This window comes from Protomyctophum parallelum (genome assembly GCF_964188405.1).
Source record: "Protomyctophum parallelum genome assembly, chromosome: 23".
Classification (NCBI taxonomy): Eukaryota; Metazoa; Chordata; class Actinopteri; order Myctophiformes; family Myctophidae; genus Protomyctophum; species Protomyctophum parallelum.
In genome coordinates this window covers 15,465,894-15,485,495 of record NC_139715.1, presented here as the reverse complement: position 1 = coordinate 15,485,495, position 19,602 = coordinate 15,465,894, and the positions used below count along the sequence as shown (strand labels likewise).

At 43.0% G+C, this 19,602-nt stretch overlaps 2 protein-coding genes across 3 annotated transcripts in view; one reads left to right on the top strand and one right to left on the bottom strand.

Annotated features, from left to right (window-relative positions):
• Nucleotides 1-539: 539 nt before the first annotated feature.
• Nucleotides 540-8,485, bottom strand: LOC310854169 (glycerol-3-phosphate dehydrogenase [NAD(+)], cytoplasmic-like). The gene is made up of 8 exons (XM_083758701.1): nucleotides 8,333-8,485; nucleotides 7,626-7,803; nucleotides 6,424-6,564; nucleotides 5,308-5,446; nucleotides 3,885-3,997; nucleotides 2,861-3,094; nucleotides 1,942-2,048; nucleotides 540-754 (listed from the first exon to the last, which is right to left on the bottom strand). Exons 1-8 carry the CDS (start codon nucleotides 8,371-8,373, stop codon nucleotides 658-660), a joined length of 1,050 nt encoding a protein of 349 aa, XP_083614827.1. The 5' UTR covers nucleotides 8,374-8,485; the 3' UTR covers nucleotides 540-657.
• A 61-nt stretch (nucleotides 8,486-8,546) lies between these two features.
• Nucleotides 8,547-19,602, top strand: part of LOC310854173 (oxysterol-binding protein-related protein 11-like) — a 31,620-nt gene continuing 20,564 nt past the window's right edge. The window contains exons 1-5 of one of the 2 annotated variants that reach the window (XM_083758706.1): nucleotides 8,547-8,630; nucleotides 13,818-13,886; nucleotides 14,502-14,677; nucleotides 15,903-15,982; nucleotides 19,005-19,193. In XM_083758706.1, coding sequence (XP_083614832.1) covers nucleotides 13,825-13,886; nucleotides 14,502-14,677; nucleotides 15,903-15,982; nucleotides 19,005-19,193 — 507 coding nt within the window. In that variant the 5' untranslated portion in view covers nucleotides 8,547-8,630; nucleotides 13,818-13,824. Of the gene's footprint in view, nucleotides 8,631-9,268; nucleotides 9,770-13,817; nucleotides 13,887-14,501; nucleotides 14,678-15,902; nucleotides 15,983-19,004; nucleotides 19,194-19,602 lie in introns of those variants that run through there. The other variant, XM_083758705.1, reaches the window with a different exon arrangement.

The window sequence follows — 19,602 nt, the reverse complement described above, 5'->3', positions numbered from 1 at the left end:
GCAATTCTGCTACATTGACATAAAACAACCTCATCGTTTGCAAATAGTTACTAAAAATACTAAAGTAGCTAAAAAGATGCACAAATCAAGGCAAGGTTGGACGAAATTTAGAAAGGAGAACTTCAAGTGAAGTTAAAGTGCCGAAGTTGTAGTTTTCTTTTTGTGCTTTTTGACCATTAATCCCATTCAGACCCTGCTGGTACTGTAAGTCAGTGGTTTCAACCCTTTTCATATCAAGGCTCATTATTTATTCAGCATTTGAGCCACAGACCACCATTTGACATCTACTGTAGCCCCTCAGACCCAAAACTAAAAGAATATTTTGTTATCATTGACACACAATTGCATGCTGTATTGATGTTGGTACCATGAGATAACAGGCAAACGTTGATCAAAATAACAATTGTTCTACATTTTCTAATTGTGTAAAAAAAGTCTACAGCAATGCAGACTAGGTAATGTAACTCTTGAGAGCGTAAAATGAAACCGAATGGAGTAATGGACCCGTACAGGTCCATTTGGTTTCATTTTACGCTCTAGATCTACAAGGGTCTGCTTGGTTACCAACTCTCCAGGAACCCCCTCAAGGACCACTGGTTGAAAACCACTGCTGTAAGTGACAGACTGACGGTGGCGTTTGTTTGCACACTGGTCCGTTTAGATGTGTTCTGGGTGATTCTGGAGACACGTGATGAAGTCTTTGACCGCCTTTCCCTCAAAGCAGATGAGGTAGACAGCGGAAAACAGAGGAAACCTGTAGGTCAAAAGATACAAGCAGAACCATGCGGTCCAATCAGATCTTTCAGGAAATGTTTAATAAATAATGAGCTTTAATTGACGTGGATCTCGGGCCAATGGCGCTATGTCTGTTCCCGACACTGATTTAAAAAAACCTTTCCTCTGAACAAAAAACATTTGAAACCTGGTCATCACATGAATGCAGTTAACAAGGCTTCAAATGTGTACGAATCAAATACATTTAACCTTCTACAATGTGCTACTCATTATATTGTTGCTGCCAGAGAATGACATTTTGATCCACTGTGCTCATAGTGCACATATCCCTTTTGCGTATCAATCAAAATGATTAATAACAAGTTAGTTGGGTTGTGCAGTGCTAAGAGAAACTGAATGTAAGTTTGATAAATGAGACACCTATAGCTAAGAATCTGAGGAGTCCAATCATGTCATTGACAGAGTGCTGACCGTATATGGGCTTATCACCAAACTCTTCGCTAGATGACATCACATCAACTGGTCCTCCCATGTCAGGTTGAAGGTGCACAAATTAGTTAAATAGAATAAAGCGCCTGCTGTAGTGTTCAGAAAGTAAACATGCATGATCTCCACGGTGCACAACTGGACAAATGTCTAGCCAACTGTGGTACAAAGTGCATTTACGCGTCAGCTCCAGAAGATGGGGTAGGAGCGCTGCGGCGGCTGCATGGAATTTGATGGAAAGTTGACAGGCTAAGATTATTGGTTGGATTGTCCAACTAAAGCATTAGTTAACCCATTCTGGGTGGGAACCACTTTTGGTGTTTTAAACATGTTATCGTTTAGCTATTGAAAAATAGCAGATCTACAAGCTCATAGAGCGCCACAGAGTGCCGCGCTATGAGCTTGTAGGTCTGCTATTTTTGAAAAATCATGAAAATGTAGTGCAAATCTCAGAGCGAACATTTTTAACTCAAATCTTTGCTACTGGGGAGGCCCCTGGAACAACATATTTTCAGACGGGGGTCCTTGACATGAAAAAGGTTGAGCAGCAATGACAGAAACATAGGTTTTTTCAGAAAACTGTCAGGATTTAGAAGACATTTGTAGAATCGTTCCCAGGTCAAAAAGTAGCGCATCAAAATAGCCGAACTACAAGCTCCTAAGTAGATCTGCAAACAAGTATAACTCTGGCTTAATCGGTTCGGAGGTAAATGGACTCACTTGTCAGCCATGTCCCTCTTCTTTAGGATCTTGTACACCTGAGCCGAGGTTTGGGGACCCTGGAGCTTTTGGCCGTTGAGCATTTCTGCCTCCAGCTCAGTGATAGACTGGGGGGAAAAAAACACACATACAGTACACTGCATTTATGATGCTGCTTTCAGCTCAATCAACTTTCAATACAGTTTTATTAGACGTGTTTTAAAGTTCCAATCTAAATGTAATGTCCCCCCCCTGTCCTGGGATTTGAACCTGGTTCCCTTGCACGAGTGCCAACATTTCTACTGTTGAGCTATGACGGAGCACTCATTGATATTTCCATACACTGACTAAGAGTGTCCACAGGATCAATAGAACCAAAGTTGTGTTATACATTAAAGCATTACGCCACGAGAGGTCTCAGGTTACCGGGTATGGCCGGGAGGCGTAGGCAGACCTGACGCGCAGCGGAGGGTTTTCTACCTTTGCGGTGGGAGTTGCTGAATTGAGGTTGTCAGTAGTAAAACCGTACAATTAGCATATTCTACCATACTGTTTGTTTTAAATATATGTTTTACCTTTTTATTAAATAGTAAAAAGGTTATGGATTCCAGCTTCAAAATAAATACAAACAGTTGAGTTGAGTTACAAAACAAACGATTATTAGCAAACATATTTCCAATTCAAAGATGTTTTGAAAATAGCAAATCTACAAGCCATTTCAAAATAGCTGATGTACTGTATATAGCATTAAATTGGTTGAACTCATTTTTCTGGGGACCCCCCAGATCCCATTGTGAGAACCATTCTTATATAGCTCCCTATAGACATAGGAAATAGTATCCTCCACAAGGCAGCAATATTCAACTGGTGTTAAAACATATTTAAAGAAATTGACACTGTGATCCTGAAAATGCAAAAACGAATTAGCCATCCATCTCACCTTGTTGGTTCTGGCGAAGGCCTCGGCCACCTTGCGGTTGCGTCCGCCGTAGCAGGTGGTGATGAGGTCGGCGACCCCGCAGCTCTCCAGGAAGGTGACGGAGTTCACCGGGTCCTTGCAGAAGATCCTGGCGAAGGCCACCATCTCCATCAGACCCAGTCTGATCACTGCAGCCTTGGTGTTGTCCCCGAACCCGAGGCCGTCGCAGAAACCAGCGCCCACCGCCACGATGTTCTGCAGGAGGGGAGAGAGAGATGGCCTGGCACAATTACTACATAAGTCTAATCGCTAGTTATCTGAGATAATCGCAATTATTTTGCCATGATTGTCATAATCTTTTCCATGTTGAAGATTTCTCATATATTTTCAAACATTTCCAGGAATAGTGGAAAGATCTACAAGCTCACAATGCATCACTGTAGATCAGCTATTTTCACTATTACGGTTTTCTAGAAAGTTTGACGTTTTTAAATATGTCAGTATTTGTCATTATCTGCCCTGTGCAACTTCAAAGCCTAAAAGCCGAACAGAGATGGAATTTTTATTCATATGTTCTGGTGTTCAAAAACAAACAAACACAAAAAAAAACAGTCAAAGAACTGGTTGGAATAACGTGTTCCTTCTACGCGCTACGTCCAACCAGGGAAACTCCCCCCTGTCAGGTGTAAAGGAGCAACTTGGACACTCAGGCATGAAGGAAGCATGAGTTCAAGTCTGTTGCTCTCCCCAGGTTGGCGGAGGGTGTGTAGAGCCAAGTATCACATTAGATAATTGACAAAGGGTTGAAAAATGGGTTACAAAATCATGGGATAAAAATTATAATAAATAAATAAATAAAACAGTCAGGGGACAGTGGGGGGGATGAAATCCCCTATCTGTGAGAGCGGGGGTGTCGCCGTCATACACACAGTGAATGGTGGTGACGCGCACACCTGGGCCGGTCCGAGAAGTACTGATTCAGAAGGCACTTGTAGAATTGGCCTCGGGTCTTAAAAATGGGTTAAAGCTTAGAATATGGCTTCACCTTCAGAGCTCCACAGAGCTCCACTGTGTCGCTTTCCTGGACCACTGTGATGCGGAAGTTGGGAGTCTGAAGCATCTCTTTGAAGATGACCCCATTTGCTTCGTTCTTTGCACCTGAACAGGATTAAATTAATGTACAAAAAATAAACAATAGTACATTTTTTAAGATGAAACATTGTGGATTTCGCCAATATAAAGCTCAGTGGCCTTGTGGTTAGAGTGTCCGCCCTGAGACTGGGAGGTTGGGGTTCGATCCCCCCATCCCCGGCCGTGTCATACCAAAGACTCTAAAAATGGGACCCAATGCCTCCCTCTCCCTGCTTGACACTCAGCATCAAGGATTGGATTGGGGTGTAAGTCCCTGCGACATACTAGCGTCATGTCCAGGGGGTGTACTTGTACATCAAGCTGCCTCACGCTAAAGAAACAGGAGATAGGCTCCTGCCCTATGGGCCTCATGGCTCGGCAAGGCTACTTACTTACTACAATATAAAGAAAAACTGATTATAATTCATGTTAGAAAGACCCCCCCAAAACCAACTGCCTTAAAGGGAAACCTAAATGGTGCATTTATATAGCGCCTTTATCGAAGGCGCTTTACATAGATTGTGCATTACATTCACACACACATTCATACACAGATGGTGGCGGAAACAAAGCAAGGCACCAACCAGCACATCAGGAGCAATTAGGGGTTCAGAGTCTTGCTCAAGGACACTTCGACACTAACTCTGGGGGAGCCCCGGTTCGAACTGGCAACCTTGGCGGTTGCCAGTTCGAACTGGCGGATGGTAATCTGGCGTTTTTTTTTATTGATTGATTGAAATATTTATTAACAGTTTGCAGAATTACAGTACATTTCCAGCACAACTCAATACAAAGACTGTTAACTGTGAGTGGACGACCCAATAAAGCATTACACTTGTTTACAAGAGGGTCCACCTTGTTCAATTCATCAAAACATTTAGAGACGTACAAATAGACACTTCTATATAGCCAAAGAACAGAACAGGAATTCATCATAAAGGAGGTAAAAAGGGAAAAGAAACATATACAGTGAGGGGAAAAGGGGGTGGGGGGGACTCCCAGTTTCGAATTGCAGCTGTCCGTAGGTGCATGCCCTTTGAGAGCGGAGCCAAGGTTACCATCCGGCCACTCTACCCCTGAGCCACCGACGCCTAAATCCCTTTGTTCTGATATGAGCATATCAATAATTGGTCTCAAATAACTATGACTTCAAATAGCCTACAGTACACAATTATGTAAATTCTGATAGATTGAAAGGTTTCCTAAAACTATACTATACTTTTATCAATCATCAGTTATGTATAGATACAAAATAATGCATATGTAATTAATTGACAAAATAAGATACTGACACGAATAAATATATATCCAATACATTTGTAAAAAGGAAATCTGACCGATGGTGGTTTCGCAGAACTTCTCGTCTGCCACCTCGTTAGCAATGTTGGCCCCCATCAGGACACTGACGTCAATGCCCAGCTGCTCTCTGATGATGTCTGAGATGAGCTTCAAACCCTCTGGTCCTTCATCCACGCCCTACAGTAAACCATGGTTCAATTACTGGACACAATAGTGATCATGTACTCCTTCACACTTCACCCCTTTTGCAACCAGATCTTATTTTAATGATGTTCGGGAGACAAGAAACACTCCTGAGGTTTTCTTTTTTAACGTGGGTATTGGGTAATATGTGTTTTTAGATAATTTAGTATTTCAGTGTCCATGATGCCATGGACACTGGGCTCACGTACTTCCTGGACTACATGTCTCAGTAAGACCACAAGGAGGAGCAGTGCAACAAAGCATTATGGAAATTGTAGTTCATAGACGGTTACAGACAGCTAATACTACGTCATTAAAGAAAATCAATTAATTGTTTCTGTGTGTTATTCACATTGTGTACTGCCCATTTCACAAGGTCAGAAAACAATATATTTAGTCCACATATTTTTCGTGGACTAATCTGTTTGGTGTTTGTGCCCTAAAATAACACCATAGAGTAAGACCAAGTAGCCTTGCCCCTACAATTAGGAAATTACAGGCCTGGAAAAGTATTCTGATTCAGAGACAGGGATCCCTGGCCTGAGCCATGTATAACCTTATCCTTTTAACCAGACGCCCCCCAAAGCTTTAAACACCTTTGATTCACAAGACCACATCACGTTGGCTAATCACAATACCGCATCACTAATCTCTCTGGTCCCCAGGGTAACAGGTACCGTCGCCCATAATCCATCTCGCCCTTGCTTTTTTTCCGCCGTCCTCACTCCGCCGTTCTTGTATTCTTTATTTTATTTGACTGAGAATAAGGTTAGAAATACGTTTAGGGTTAGGCATAGTTTTACTGGTGTTAAGTTTAGGAATAGAGTTAGGTTTAGGCATAGTTTTACTGAGGTTAAGGTTAGGAATAAGGTTGGGTTTAACCGTTTGAGCATAAATGGGCGACTCGTTTGGTATTCGTCCCCAGGATGGGACCAGAGTTAAGAACCACTGGTATTATTATAGGGTTTTACTTTGATGAGTGATATCCCAATGGTTCCTTCTGCAATGTGAGGCTTCATCTGTTCACAGAGTTTCCCAATGAACTGGTGCGGGATGACAAAGACCAGGATCTTGGCTCCCTTCACAGCCTCTGTGATTTCTGGAACTGCAACCTATTCAGACATCAGACAAAGAAGAAGTTGTTGTCCACATTAGCAATGACCGTTATTAGAGCAACATACCCCTTTTGGTGTTTTTAAGCATTATGTTATACTTCAGCTATTGAAAAATAGCAGATCACGGGCACAGTGGCACAGTTGGTAGTGCTGTCGCCTCACAGCTAGAAGGTCCTGGGTTCGATTCCTGCTCGGGGCGCTGTGGGTGCTGGCGGCGTGTTTCCTCCTCCGCGTCATCAGTGCCCATACCCGAAGGCGGGGTTGGCGAAAGGGCCTTTCTGTGTGGAGTTTGCATGTTCTCCCCGTGTCCCCCAGGGTAGGTACCCTCACAAAAAACATGCAGTAATCCTGGTCTCTAAACTGCCTCCCCCTGGCCAGCCGGGGGGAGGCCAGGGGGAGGCCAGGAGGCAAAAAAAAGAAAAATAGCAGATCTACGAGCTTGCAGATGTGCTATTTTTGAAGAATCATGAAAAGGTGGCACAAATCTTTGAATATCAATATTCTTTCACAGCAAACGTTTTTAACTCAAATCTTTGCTTCTGGGGGGTCCTTGACATGAAATAGTTTGAGAACCACTGAGACATAGGGTTTTTCTGAGAACTGTCATGATTTAGAAGACGTTTGTAGAATCAGTTCAAAGGTCTAAATGGGTTAAAGAAATACCAAAGGAAAATATATCTTAATATTAACTATTGGAGTTCAAGAATGTTTGCATGTATGTTTAAATGTATGCAAGTAAGCAGGAACTGGGGATGGCAATGAAGGACCGAAAAGTCTGGCGTGGCATTGTGAAATCCATGATCTCGACCGTGGTCGAAAAATGATGATGAAATGTATGTTACTGTAATAAGAGTGTAGTTCACAGATCAGATGATTTGTAAGAATGTAGGTCAAAGTTCATCCATCTTATCAAAGTGTAATTTCTTACAATTAATACAATCAAGCCCAGTTCTAAGACTGCAGTAAAAGTCAAATGCACAAGCAGCAATATATATAATCATCTGCCTTGGTCTTATCAAACTAAAATCAGTAAAAGCCCCAAGAAATGTGACACTTACCACATTTTTGGGCAGCTGATGACCTGGCAGGTATTTGACATTTTCATGCTTTGTATTTATGATTTCTGTGAGTTTCTGTCCCTCGATCATTTCTTCGTAAACCCACATGTTAACTATGGGGTCGAACCTGTTGTTTCCTTTGACATTGTGTCCAATGATCTTGGCAATAGCTGAACCCCTACAAGGCAAGGAAATTAAGGTATGCAGTTAGGATATACTAGCCTACATTTATGGTACAATTTCAACCATCAATGCCAATTCCATAATGAAAATGTGGCCAATCAACCTGAATTTGATTTTGGCACTACAATACGTGGCCCTTTGGCAACAGTGGATAAGGATGCATAGGCTATATATTTGATGGTGAATTAAGGTGGCCATACTTTTCACTGCGTTTACAGGAGAGTGGAAGAAATGTGACTGACATGAATTTGTTAAAAATGTAATGGCTGATGGCGGCCTTATTGGTTTAGGAAAAAACACTGTATGTATTTGTATTTATTTAACACTTAAAAGGGCTTGGAGCAGAGAAAATGTGTCAAATTAAACCGGATTGACAGGATTTAACGGTTATACAGCGACCCTGCAGACATGGCATGCATGACAGGACACATCATAACGATGGGAGGCTATTGCATAAATAAATAAATGCTTGATGAATGAAATCATGTTCTCTATTAACCGTACAAATCAAAACGCAAGGTTACCAGTTCCCAGATCCGACGATACACACTTTCTTTCCGGGCATATTTTCGTTGTTTATTTGCCTATATAGCCTATAATACAACTCCCAAACAGTTCTAAAGTAAACTATGAATTTGGGTTGACTAATGTTTTTAATAACTTCCTCGTACGCCCTTCATGAAACAACAATACAGCTCGTCCTCCCTCCCTCGGGTTCTTGTTCTCTCCACGCCTCCTCCTCCTCCTCTCCTCTCCACAGAACAATCCTAGGAACTATAGGATTTTTCTCCCACACAACTGGTCTGGGACTGGAACAAAAAGGTAAAATCATTTATTTCTATTGGTGTTCATTGATTGATTGATTGATTGATTGAAGTAGGCCTATTTATTAGTAGTTTTTCATATTTACAGTACATGACAAGCACAACTCCATACAAAAACTGTGGGACGACACCATTAAAGCATTACACTTGTTTTACATTACACCAGCTTTCCTTACACTTAAACATGTAGTTATATGTAGTTCAGTTCGTTGGATTGGGTCATTAATGAAATGATGCAGCAGGTGTCCCAGGCGGGGAATAATAATAATAATAATAACACTGTTTTCTAGTGAGTTTTGTTTTTTCCACACTTTCTTTCGGAAAAGTTCAACTTTCACCCGACAACAACTTGGCCTCGCTCAAGTGCACTCTCTGTAGACCACGCCCACTTTTGTTATTCACATGACAACGCGGAAGTGAAAATAGCCGATATACAAGCCACAACCCGTCGCTTCCGCGACGGGTTGTGGGCTTGTATATCGGCTATTTTCCAACTCGCGCGACACCGTCGCACGGTCACCAGGCCACGCCCATTATTATTATTTTTCGGCAACGCGGAAGCGTTTTCCACCCAGCGCCGGTCACGTGACTTTGTCCTCGCGCAAGGGAAAGCAAAGCTGCAGCAGTCAGTCAGTGAAATAAATAAATAGAAGACTGTCTGTTAGCATGATAGTTAGCAGCCTCACATGCTAACAGGACCTCCACAGCCACTTATTTCAATATCTTTATCTTAATATCTTGTACCTACACCGGTCCGGTAGCCAGGGAGGGGTATATGGGGATGTTATTCCTTCTTGTCAAGACTTAGCACTTAGCACAGGTTGACCATAAAGCTTATTTAAAGCCAGACAGAGAGAGAGGGTTGCTTGGTGGTGGACGAGGGTTGTGGTTGTTGTTATTGCCACCCCGGCCGGCTAACCAACAACACTTAGCCTGCTGCTGCTATATTATAGCAGCGCTGCCTGCTGCCTTTTTTTTAAACCGAATCAATGCCATGATGACTATGCAAGGGGAAGCCATCACCACCACCTTGTCGGTGTCTTCTTTGCGCATTAATAATGTCGACGAGTCGGATGCTGTCCTGGTCCCCCCCCAGAGCAGGACCCCGACCCCGGGGAGGAAAGCCTGGCAGTACAGGTAGGTTGGATGTGGTTGATGATGATGTTCGGTACAATCAACAAGGGACTAAATTCATGTCGCTCCTATGCCACCAAATTGTGGAACGCCCTACCAACAGTCGTGAAGATATGATGTGAATCCATTGACTCTCAAAGGGCACCTGCACGGCTGCAATTCGAAACTGCATGGCCCCGTAAAATCTGAATCCCCCATCCCCTTTTTCCCTCCTCTATGACATGACATGATTTCCTGTTTTTGGCTATATAGAAGTGTATATTTTACGTCTCTAAATGTTCTGATGAATTGAACATGGTGGACCCTATTGTAAACAAGTGTAATGCTTTATGGTGTCTTCCACAGATACGTTTTTTTGTATTGATTGATTGAAATATTTATTAACAGTTTGCAGAATTACAGTACATTTCAAGCACAAACTCAATACAAAGATTGTTAACTGTGAGTGGACGACCTCACCCAATTAAGCATTACACTTGTTTACAAGAGGGTCCACCTTGTTCAATTCATCAAAACATTTAGAGACGTACAAATAGACACTTCTATATACCAGTAGTCAAAGAACAGAACCGGAATTCATAAAGGAGGTAAAAAGGGAAAAGAAACATATACAGTGAGGGGAAAAAAGGGTGGTCGGTGGGGGGGGATTCAGATTTTACGGGGGCCAGTTTCGAATTGCAGCCGTCCGTAGGTGCCCTTTGAGAGCGGTTTTGGATTCACATGTCTTAATGACTGTTGGTAGGGTGTTCCGCATTTTGGTGGCATAGGAGCGAAAATAATTTAGTCCCTTGTTTTTGCCGAATCTGGGTTGTACATGGTTCGTTGCACTCCCTCTGGTGTTGTGGGTGTGGACTTCGTTAACATTAAGGAAGTATCTAGACAGGTACATGTGTATCTTGGTGATGCTGTACTCTGTTGTCGACCCTAAGCCATTCCAGCCTGTTGAAGTGGGCAGGGGTGAGGTGGGTTCGGGGGGTGAGGCCAAGTAGGAGCCTGACCAGTTTGTTTTGGGAAGTCTGGAGCCTTTTTTAAGGACCTTTGAGGTGCTGTGGTACCAGGATATGCATGCATAGTCAAAGAAACCTTGTACGAGGGCTCCTGTTAACGTCTTCAAGGTGTTTTTGTTGACCAGTGAGGAGATCCTGTAAAGGAATCTTGAGTTGTACTTGAAATGTACTGTAATTCCGCAAACTGTTAATTCAATCAATCAGGTTTGCTGTCTGAAATGGCCTAAGATTTAGACTCGTACACTGTAGATGTATTTTTCTGATTCTGACATTTTCATGTCAGAATCAGATAAATACATCTATGAAGAGTCTAAATATTAGGTTGTCTGAAAGTGAGACTGAATGAATGAATGGAGGTGTTGTTGTGAAGCAACCCCCCCCCCCACACCAATACACACACAGCCTTATGCAGAGAATTGTTTAATACAAGGTACTGTTTTCATTTTCAATCTCAACAGTGCAGCCAGGCTCATACGTTGAAATCATTAACATGTTTGTTTACTTATTATATTTAAGAGCCTGGTGTAATGTAAAAATATATTTAGTTCTTAATTGATTTTTGATGGATTGAAAATGGAGGACCGACCTTGATGTAAACAAGTCTTTAATAGTGCTTTTTCTGGTTTTATCCTCATCGTTGTACCTACCTTGGTCTGTACCCATTCTGCAATCTATTAATACAATTTTCAATCAATCCTGTCGTGGACCGGTAGGACCTGTTGTTTTTTTGTAATATATATTTTTTATCCCACGATTTTGTAACCCATTTTTCACCTGTGTCAATAATCTAATGTGATCCTGGGCTCTACACACCCTCCACCAACCTAGTCCCCATATATGGGGGACAAGGGGAGAGCAACGGATTTGAACTCATGCTTCCTTCATGCCTGAGTGTCCAAGTTGCTCCTTTACACCCGACAGGGGGGAGTTTCCCTGGTTGGACGTAGCGCGTGGAAGGAACACGTTATTCCAACCAGTTCCTTTCCCCTCCATCAGGCGCCCCGGCTGGCCAGGGGGAGGCAGTTTAGTGACCAGGATTACTGCATGTTTTTTGTGAGGGTACCTACCCTAGGGGACACGGGGAGAACATGCAAACTCCACACAGAAAGGCCCTTTCGCCAACCCCGCCTTCGGGTATGCGCACTGATGACGCGTAGGAGGAAACACGCCGCCAGCACCCACAGCGTCCCGAGCGGGAATCGAACCCAGGACCTTCTAGCTGTGAGGCAACAGCACTACCAACTGTGCCACCGTGCCCCCTGTTGGTTGGACCTGTTGGTTTTCTATTAGGGGAGGGGCCCCATTTGAGGCCATTTCCAGACCCAATATTGAGAGCCAGTGTTCTACATCACCAGGTTAACTTCACCCAGCAGTAGAGAAAGGCTCCATGAGCATATAATTCAGTGGTTTTCAACCAGTGGTCCTTGAGGGGGTTCCAGGTTGTCCCCAGCTAAATTGATAACCAGAGTTGATAACCAAATGGACCCTTACTGATCTTTAACTCTTGAGTGTAAAATGAAACCAAATTCTACGCTCAAGAGTTAAATAATTGTTAAACATCTGCATTACTGCCCAAGCGGTGGCGTAACCGTCTGGGCACCCGACTGCAGAGCTACCAACCTGCACACATTTTGTGTACCAACCACACAATTCTAGGTGTCTATACGCCTAGAATTGCGTGGTTGGTACACAAAATGTGTGCAGGTTGGTAGCTCTGCGACTGGTAATCCAGTCGCAGTGTGCCGCGGGTTCGACTCCCGAGCCCGACACGGCCTTTACTGCATGTCTTCCCCCATCTCTCTCCCGTTTCCTGTCAGCCTACTGTCTGTCCCTTCAAAAAAAAACAATAAAAGGCGTAAGCCGCAAAAACATATCTTAAAAAAAACAAAAAACATCTGCATTACTGTACAAGAAGTCTACACAATTAAAGAATGTAGAATATTTGGGCTGCCAAATAGACCAGTCACCCACGTACAAGAAGAAGAACCAGGTAGCTCCCCCTTCACGCAACCCTATCAGGGTTTTGAATGACGCTTCCAGAACACTATGGGGTTGTGGCCGTTGCTCGCTGCCTGCTTTCTACTAACGCATTGAGTAATACACAGGCTGACAGGCAGCACAGAACATGCAGGTAGAGCACGCCACTCGATGGTTATATATATTATAATACATTAGGCTACATAAACGCTGCTGCTGCCTACCACAAGGCATTTTATTTACATCATGGTTTTACATTCACCATCGCTGATGAGCGGCGCTTTGTAGGCGAGGAGGGAGGCTTGTTCGTTGTAGGAACTCCATTATATCATATATGGCTCTGCATCAATGTAATAATTTATAAACATATACGTTGTGAGCCATGATGTCATAAGTTTTGCGGATTCACCGTTTTGCCTGTTTACATGGAGAAGGGAGAAAACGGTGTTCTCAAAGATTTCCACTCTGGAAGGTGTTTTCACTTTGCTGTGTTTTCACCTCCTGAAAACACCGTTCTCGTCTAAAGGGACACCAGCAAACGATTCTTTATTTTGTTCTCTATGAACACCGTTCTCGTGTAAAGACCACCTAAATGTCATCAACATAATTTCCAGTGAAATGAGCACTGGACTACAACTGTGTAGAGTGACATAGTACCTCTGTCTCATTCGTACACATGTGACATGTACATAGGTTTGTCTGTTTAGGGTTGTCCGTTTGAAAGTATATTAATTTGGTGAAATGCTACACTTGCATATCTGGTAGAAAAGGAAAAAAAGCTGTATTCCGATTGGCAAGATAATTACGTTAGTCACATTTTTGAGGGACGCTAGCCCCTCCTATATACAGCTTTTGTTCCCACACGTCTCAATATTTGCCATTGACAATGAAAGGAGAAATTAGGTAGTTCAGATGTCCGCCAAATCTGATGTAAATTTGTGGCAACACAAACATTAAATGCCATTGAATGACAATCATATGTAGACGAGCAAATCAGCAAACCAATCACATAAATTCAGTTGCACACACTGGTGTCGCTGATTTTTATTTTTCTGTCTTTACTCTAGTGACCACATGGAGAATATTGACGGCTACTTAATGAAATACACCAACCTTGTCACAGGGTGGCAGTATAGGTGAGTAACAACAACCACACCTGTGTAGTAGGTACTGTAGATATCAGCTAGTATACCAGTAACTTAGATGGCATTTTATGTAGACTAGACAATGACATAGCACTCTATAGTGTATACACATAGTTTCATTATATTCCACTGTTAAGTTCTTAGCTTACGTCTGATTCATGATTCATATTGTTTTGTATTTGATGTATTGTTCTAGCTTACAAATTGCTCTGGATTAAGAGTGTCTGCTAAATGCCTGAATTGTAAAATTGCACCAGTACCACTGATGACTGGAAATATGCAGGTTCCTATTCCCAACACTACACCAGCTGAACTAATCAGGGTTTTTGAATCCATCCTGAGAAGTTAAGGATTGCATTGTTGTGAAGCAGTTAAATTTGCATGTCAACAACCTGTCTTAAGTATATATTCTGTTTATACATACAGTCAAAATATATTCTGCAATAGTGCATATTAAGCAATGTCGTGACTCGTCTCAGAAAAGCAAAAAAGGAGCCTGATTCCTTCACATATTTCCTCCAAATCTGGCATGATGGCATCTGGCATGCTCTTGCTGCTAGTATGTGTTTTTCAGTCTCCCCTTCCACTCTCGGACCTCCTGCACAGGTTCTTTGTCCTGAACAATGAGGCGGGTCTGTTGGAGTACTTTGTGAACGAGCAGTCGCGCCCCCAGAAGCCCCGCGGGACGCTGCCCTTGGCAGGGGCCGTCATCTCCCCCAGTGACGAGGACTCTCATACCTTCACGGTCAACGCCATCAGCGGGGAGCAGTACAAGCTAAGGGGTTGGTTGCTGTTCTTCAAATTCACACACTACACAGTCACACACCTGAAAATAACCCTTCCTCATGTCTAATTTTAGGGATGCTCCGATCAGGGTTTTTGGGCCCGATCACCGATTGATTTTTATCATGATCGGCCGATACCGATTGTGCAAGGGAACATTTCAATATTTCTAATTATTATATGTCAAAACCCACGTCAAAACTGTTCCTGTCTGTGTGGTGAGGAAGGGGAGAATGTTTAGGCCACAAAGTGACAATAATATTATATGGTTTCTCTAGATAGGGTAAATTCATTGCCGATCACAGATTGGGTAAATTGCCGATCACAGATCGAGTCATTTGGAGTAAATTTCGGCCGATCACCGATTGATCGGAGCGTCTATCTAATTTCTTCACCCATGGTTTCAGTTGCTTACCTTAGGTCTTGTTTGGCAAAAATAACAAATACACTGAACTTATGCAGTGCTGATTTACACACGTTCTTAAGTTACTTATAGTTTTGGCTTGCTGGCGTTGCTGTCTGTAACGTGATGCGAAGGACTGCTGTGCAGATATTGTTAACGGTTGCATCAGTTTTGACAATGTTGTTTGTGTTCGGCTGATCAGATTTCGTGTTGCCACTGCCAGTAGTAAATCTGTATGAGAAATCTCCATTTCAGGGTTCTTGAAAATATCTTCCTAAGATAGACAAATGGCAAAGTTGTCTTTGCCTACTGGCAGAGACAGGGGGAATTTGTATATTCTTATTAGTTACTTTTTCCTGGTTAACATTGCATCAAACATGAAACCTGATCTATACTTTTCTATCACACACCGAAAATAGCATATCACTAGCTCATGTGAGTAGTGTACTGACCCTTGACCATTGACAGCAGCTGTTTCTTGACTTGCTTAAGTCTGGCACATAGAGATGATCCGTTTGTGTCGATCCGTTTTAGAAATGACACACACACACACACACCGTAAATGAAGCTGGTGGTGTTTTTGTTGCTGGTCAGCTCTTTTTCTTAACCTCGAGCGCCCTGGTATCATCGTCCATCAGGACATATTGATCTTGATGTTTTCCATTATCTCCAGCCAGGGAAGGAGATAGTGCACATAATCAATGCTGAGCAGGATCCGCTTGGCAGAACTTTAATGAGATTTTGTTGGGCTTTGTGCGTTGTGTGTTTGTGTGTGTGCGCGCATGTGTGTGTGCGCGCGTGTGTGTGTGTGCGTGCGTTAGCTACCGATGCCAAGGAGAGGCAGCACTGGGTGAGCAGACTACAGATCTGCACACAGCACCACACAGAGGCCATGGGCAAGGTAAGACCACATGCTCCATTCTAGTCTAGATGTTCATATCGGTACATATTTACTTGGCACGCAAACTCTGTGATCGGCTGGGTATGTACAGTATGTATGTCGGTGTCCTCTCTCAGCCAATAAGGGGCCACCATTCTTGGTGACGTAACTAAGGTACGCTTCGAGGTTGGTATAAGGTCAATAACGGGTCTATAGGATTTTGTATTAGACATTAGTTAGTAGCACTCAAAGTAGAGAGGATTTACAGAGGATTTAGACCAGCAGTTGTACCAGGCAATAGACATTACCGGACACTGTACTTCAAAGTAGCTACTTTGTAGGGACTCAGAGCAGCAGTCGTACCCAGACAGCAGAGAGATCTAGGACTTGAGAGCTCTAGTCGTACCCAGACAGACAGCAGAGAGCTCTAGGACTCGGAACAGCAGTCGTACCCAGACAGACAGCAGAGAGCTCTATAGGGACGATGAAGCGGCGATGCCAGTGGTGAGCGCACCTCATGGCGCACTCTGCTTGTGCACAAGTAGGCCATACATGGCCTACTTGTGTGCAAGGCGCAAGTTAGCAGCTCGACAGAGTGCATTTCTAGTTCATGGATGCAACTCTCTCTCTTGCTGTATCACTTACTCTCTGTCTCTTTCTGTCACATCTTCTCTTTCTAACCATAATTATAGTCACATGGTGAAATGGATGGCTTCTGATTCAGTAGCTGTCTTGTGGTGTTTTATATAAGTGTCACACCATAACAGAATGGAGAAGGTGTTGTTTGGCAACGCGTGAATCTATTTTAGACATGGTAATGCCCTGGCTGCCTCTGATTGGCCTACCGACACTGCCCGTCTTGACTGTCCTCCGAGACACGAGGTTACTCTGTGGTGGGACATAATACGTACAAGAGAATGATAGCTTGGCAGCTAGAAGAGGCAAACTAATATTGTTTGCTTTGATTGAATAATTGATTGAACACGTATGTTTTACTATGATTTGATTTGGGTGTGTTCTAAATAAAGTGTTAGTGTTGGTGTTGATTATCGTGTATTAATCTAATTATTGTAAACTAATACTATTATACTTACTTGCTTACGGAATCCTCTTGATAAGGTCTTGTCTGCTGTCTGTCTACTGCCCAGTGCTGCACTTGGCCCCAGGTCCAATACTATTATACTAGTAAAAAGGATAGGATAGGCCCAGGCCGTAGCGTAACGGTCTGGGCACCGGACTGGTAATCCAGTCGCAGTGTGCCGCGGGTTCGACTCCCGGACCCGACACGGCCTTTACTGCATGTCATCCCCCCATCTCTCTCCCGTTTCCTGTCAGCCTACTGTCTGTCCCTTCAAAAATCAATAAAAGGCGTAAGCCGCAAAAAAAATATCTTAAAAAAAAAAAAAAAAGAAAAAAAGGATAGGATAGGGTTTGCCTCTTCTACAAAAATAAAAGTTACAAGTTACAGTTCTCTTGTATCATACCATACTTGTATTATTTCCCACCACGGAGTAACCTCGCATCACGGGCTACACGCTTCCTTCCACACAGGAAGCGGAGGCTGCTGCTGACCTGAGTCAGCAATTCGTGTCAACTTTATCATTGAAATGTTGATTTTAATGAAAGCCTCTGCCTTTCCCAATGGAAAGTTATTACTATTGTTAGAAATAGCTCAGTTTGTAACAAAGAGTAAGCCCACACAAACGAGGAACGTTTACATTTGTTTTATTAACTCTTAACATAGGCAACTGTAATGGCAAACAAACTCAATAGTAACAATGGTAGTCAGTTGAATCAGTGGTGTATGGAGTGTAACATGTTGTGTGGTTGTGCAAATCATTGTCTAACCAACTCTAAACAAAAAGGTTGAAGAGGTGCTGAGGTGCTCCCAGGGAGCTGTATGGTGAGAGAGAGACTTATTTTTGCACGAGCAAAACGTGAGCCCAGGCAGCACTTCTGACCAATTCCCGGCCGTTCCTTTGATGTCTTCCGGGGCTTTGAGCAGCTGGTGGGCAGTGCCATCAAGGTGCCGGTTTTCCGGACGTGTAGTTTTAGCTCTTTTATTTACCCAGGGTAGTAGCTGAGCACAAGTGCTCATTTTCAGCAACTCCCTGCACATAGAAACACACAGACAGACACACATTAAAACCTGGGAGCTGACCAGTACAACCTCAGTCTTATACTGTTGGCTACTAAGCAGCTCCACTGGAGCAGTTGGGGGTTCAGTGCCTTGCTCAAGGGCACTTCAGCGGTTCTTTGACTAGTGTGAGTTTTAGAAGCAACTGAAGGACAGATGGAGGAATGTACAGCACTGAAAACAACTAAACATGCACGATTGCACATACAATTTTCCCATAGATGACATCTCCATAGTCCAGCACAGAAAGAAAGACTGCTTCAATAGCCCTTTTCCAACATGCAGTCATTGGAATATGTGCGTATTATTGGAAATGCACTGCAGATGCAGGATGCAAATGCAGGGATTCCCAAGATGTCCCTGAAACACAGTGGGTTCTCGCACAATGGATAACAATTGAAATGGACCAATTAACACAGAGGATTTTACTCTGTCTAATTAACACTTATACCGCCATTGCCGAAGTCCTTTGTCAATTGAAGCCTAATTTTGATACTAACGCTTACCGCCATTGCCGAAGACCTTTTGTCAATTGCGCTTTTATAGTGCATTCGATCGTCCGAGCCATAATGCTACTTACGTTAGCCGGTTAGCTAGCAATGTTGTTGGCACAGCACTGGACCGTTCATCTTAGATCGTCGTCACCATAATAATCCATTCTATCCGTTTCTTTCAATCGCCTGTATCTCCTATTCCTTGTCCCAGATGGAATTTTGGTCAAAACAGCGTTTCTTCATCGGGTTTTTGTTTGAGATACGGTGACATGGCACTCATTTTTTATTTTGTATAGTGTAGTGCTTTTATACACTATGCAAACAAAATCTGGCTCAGATATGAGCTGGGTTGGGACGAGTTAAATTCTATTAATCTTTGATAACTAAATAGTTTTCTCTCTACTCTGTGCAGTGCAATCCCCCAACCAAGTCGCGCAGCTACTCCATGACATCCCAGGGCAGCGGCAGCTCGCCCATGTCCCAGCGTCGGCCCAGCCAGCACACGGCTTCCTTCTTCAACTTGTCACAGATCCACAAAGGTTCGTCGTTGTACTCCAGCAAGAGATCCCTGCTTCCAGACCACCTGCAGGAAGCTAAAGAGGTACAGTACTTTGTCTTCGACATCCTGACAGTTTTCTGAAAAAGCTATGTTTCTGTCAGTTGTTTAAAAAAAATAGCAGACCTACAAGCTCGTAGCGCGCCACTCGGTGGCGTGCTATGAGCTTGTAGATCTGCTATTTTTCAATAGCTAAAGCATAACATAATGCAAACACCAAAAGGGGTTCCCGCCCAAAATGGGTTAAAGCATTATGTTATACTTTAGCTATTGAAAACTAGCAGATCTACACGCTCATAGTACGGCACAGAGTGCTGCACTATGAGCTTGTAAATCTGCTATTTTTGAAATGTCGTGAATTGTGGCGCAAATCTTTGAATATATATATATATATATATATTAGTGCTGTCAGGCGATTAAAATTTGTAATCGCGATTAATCGCATGATTTGTGT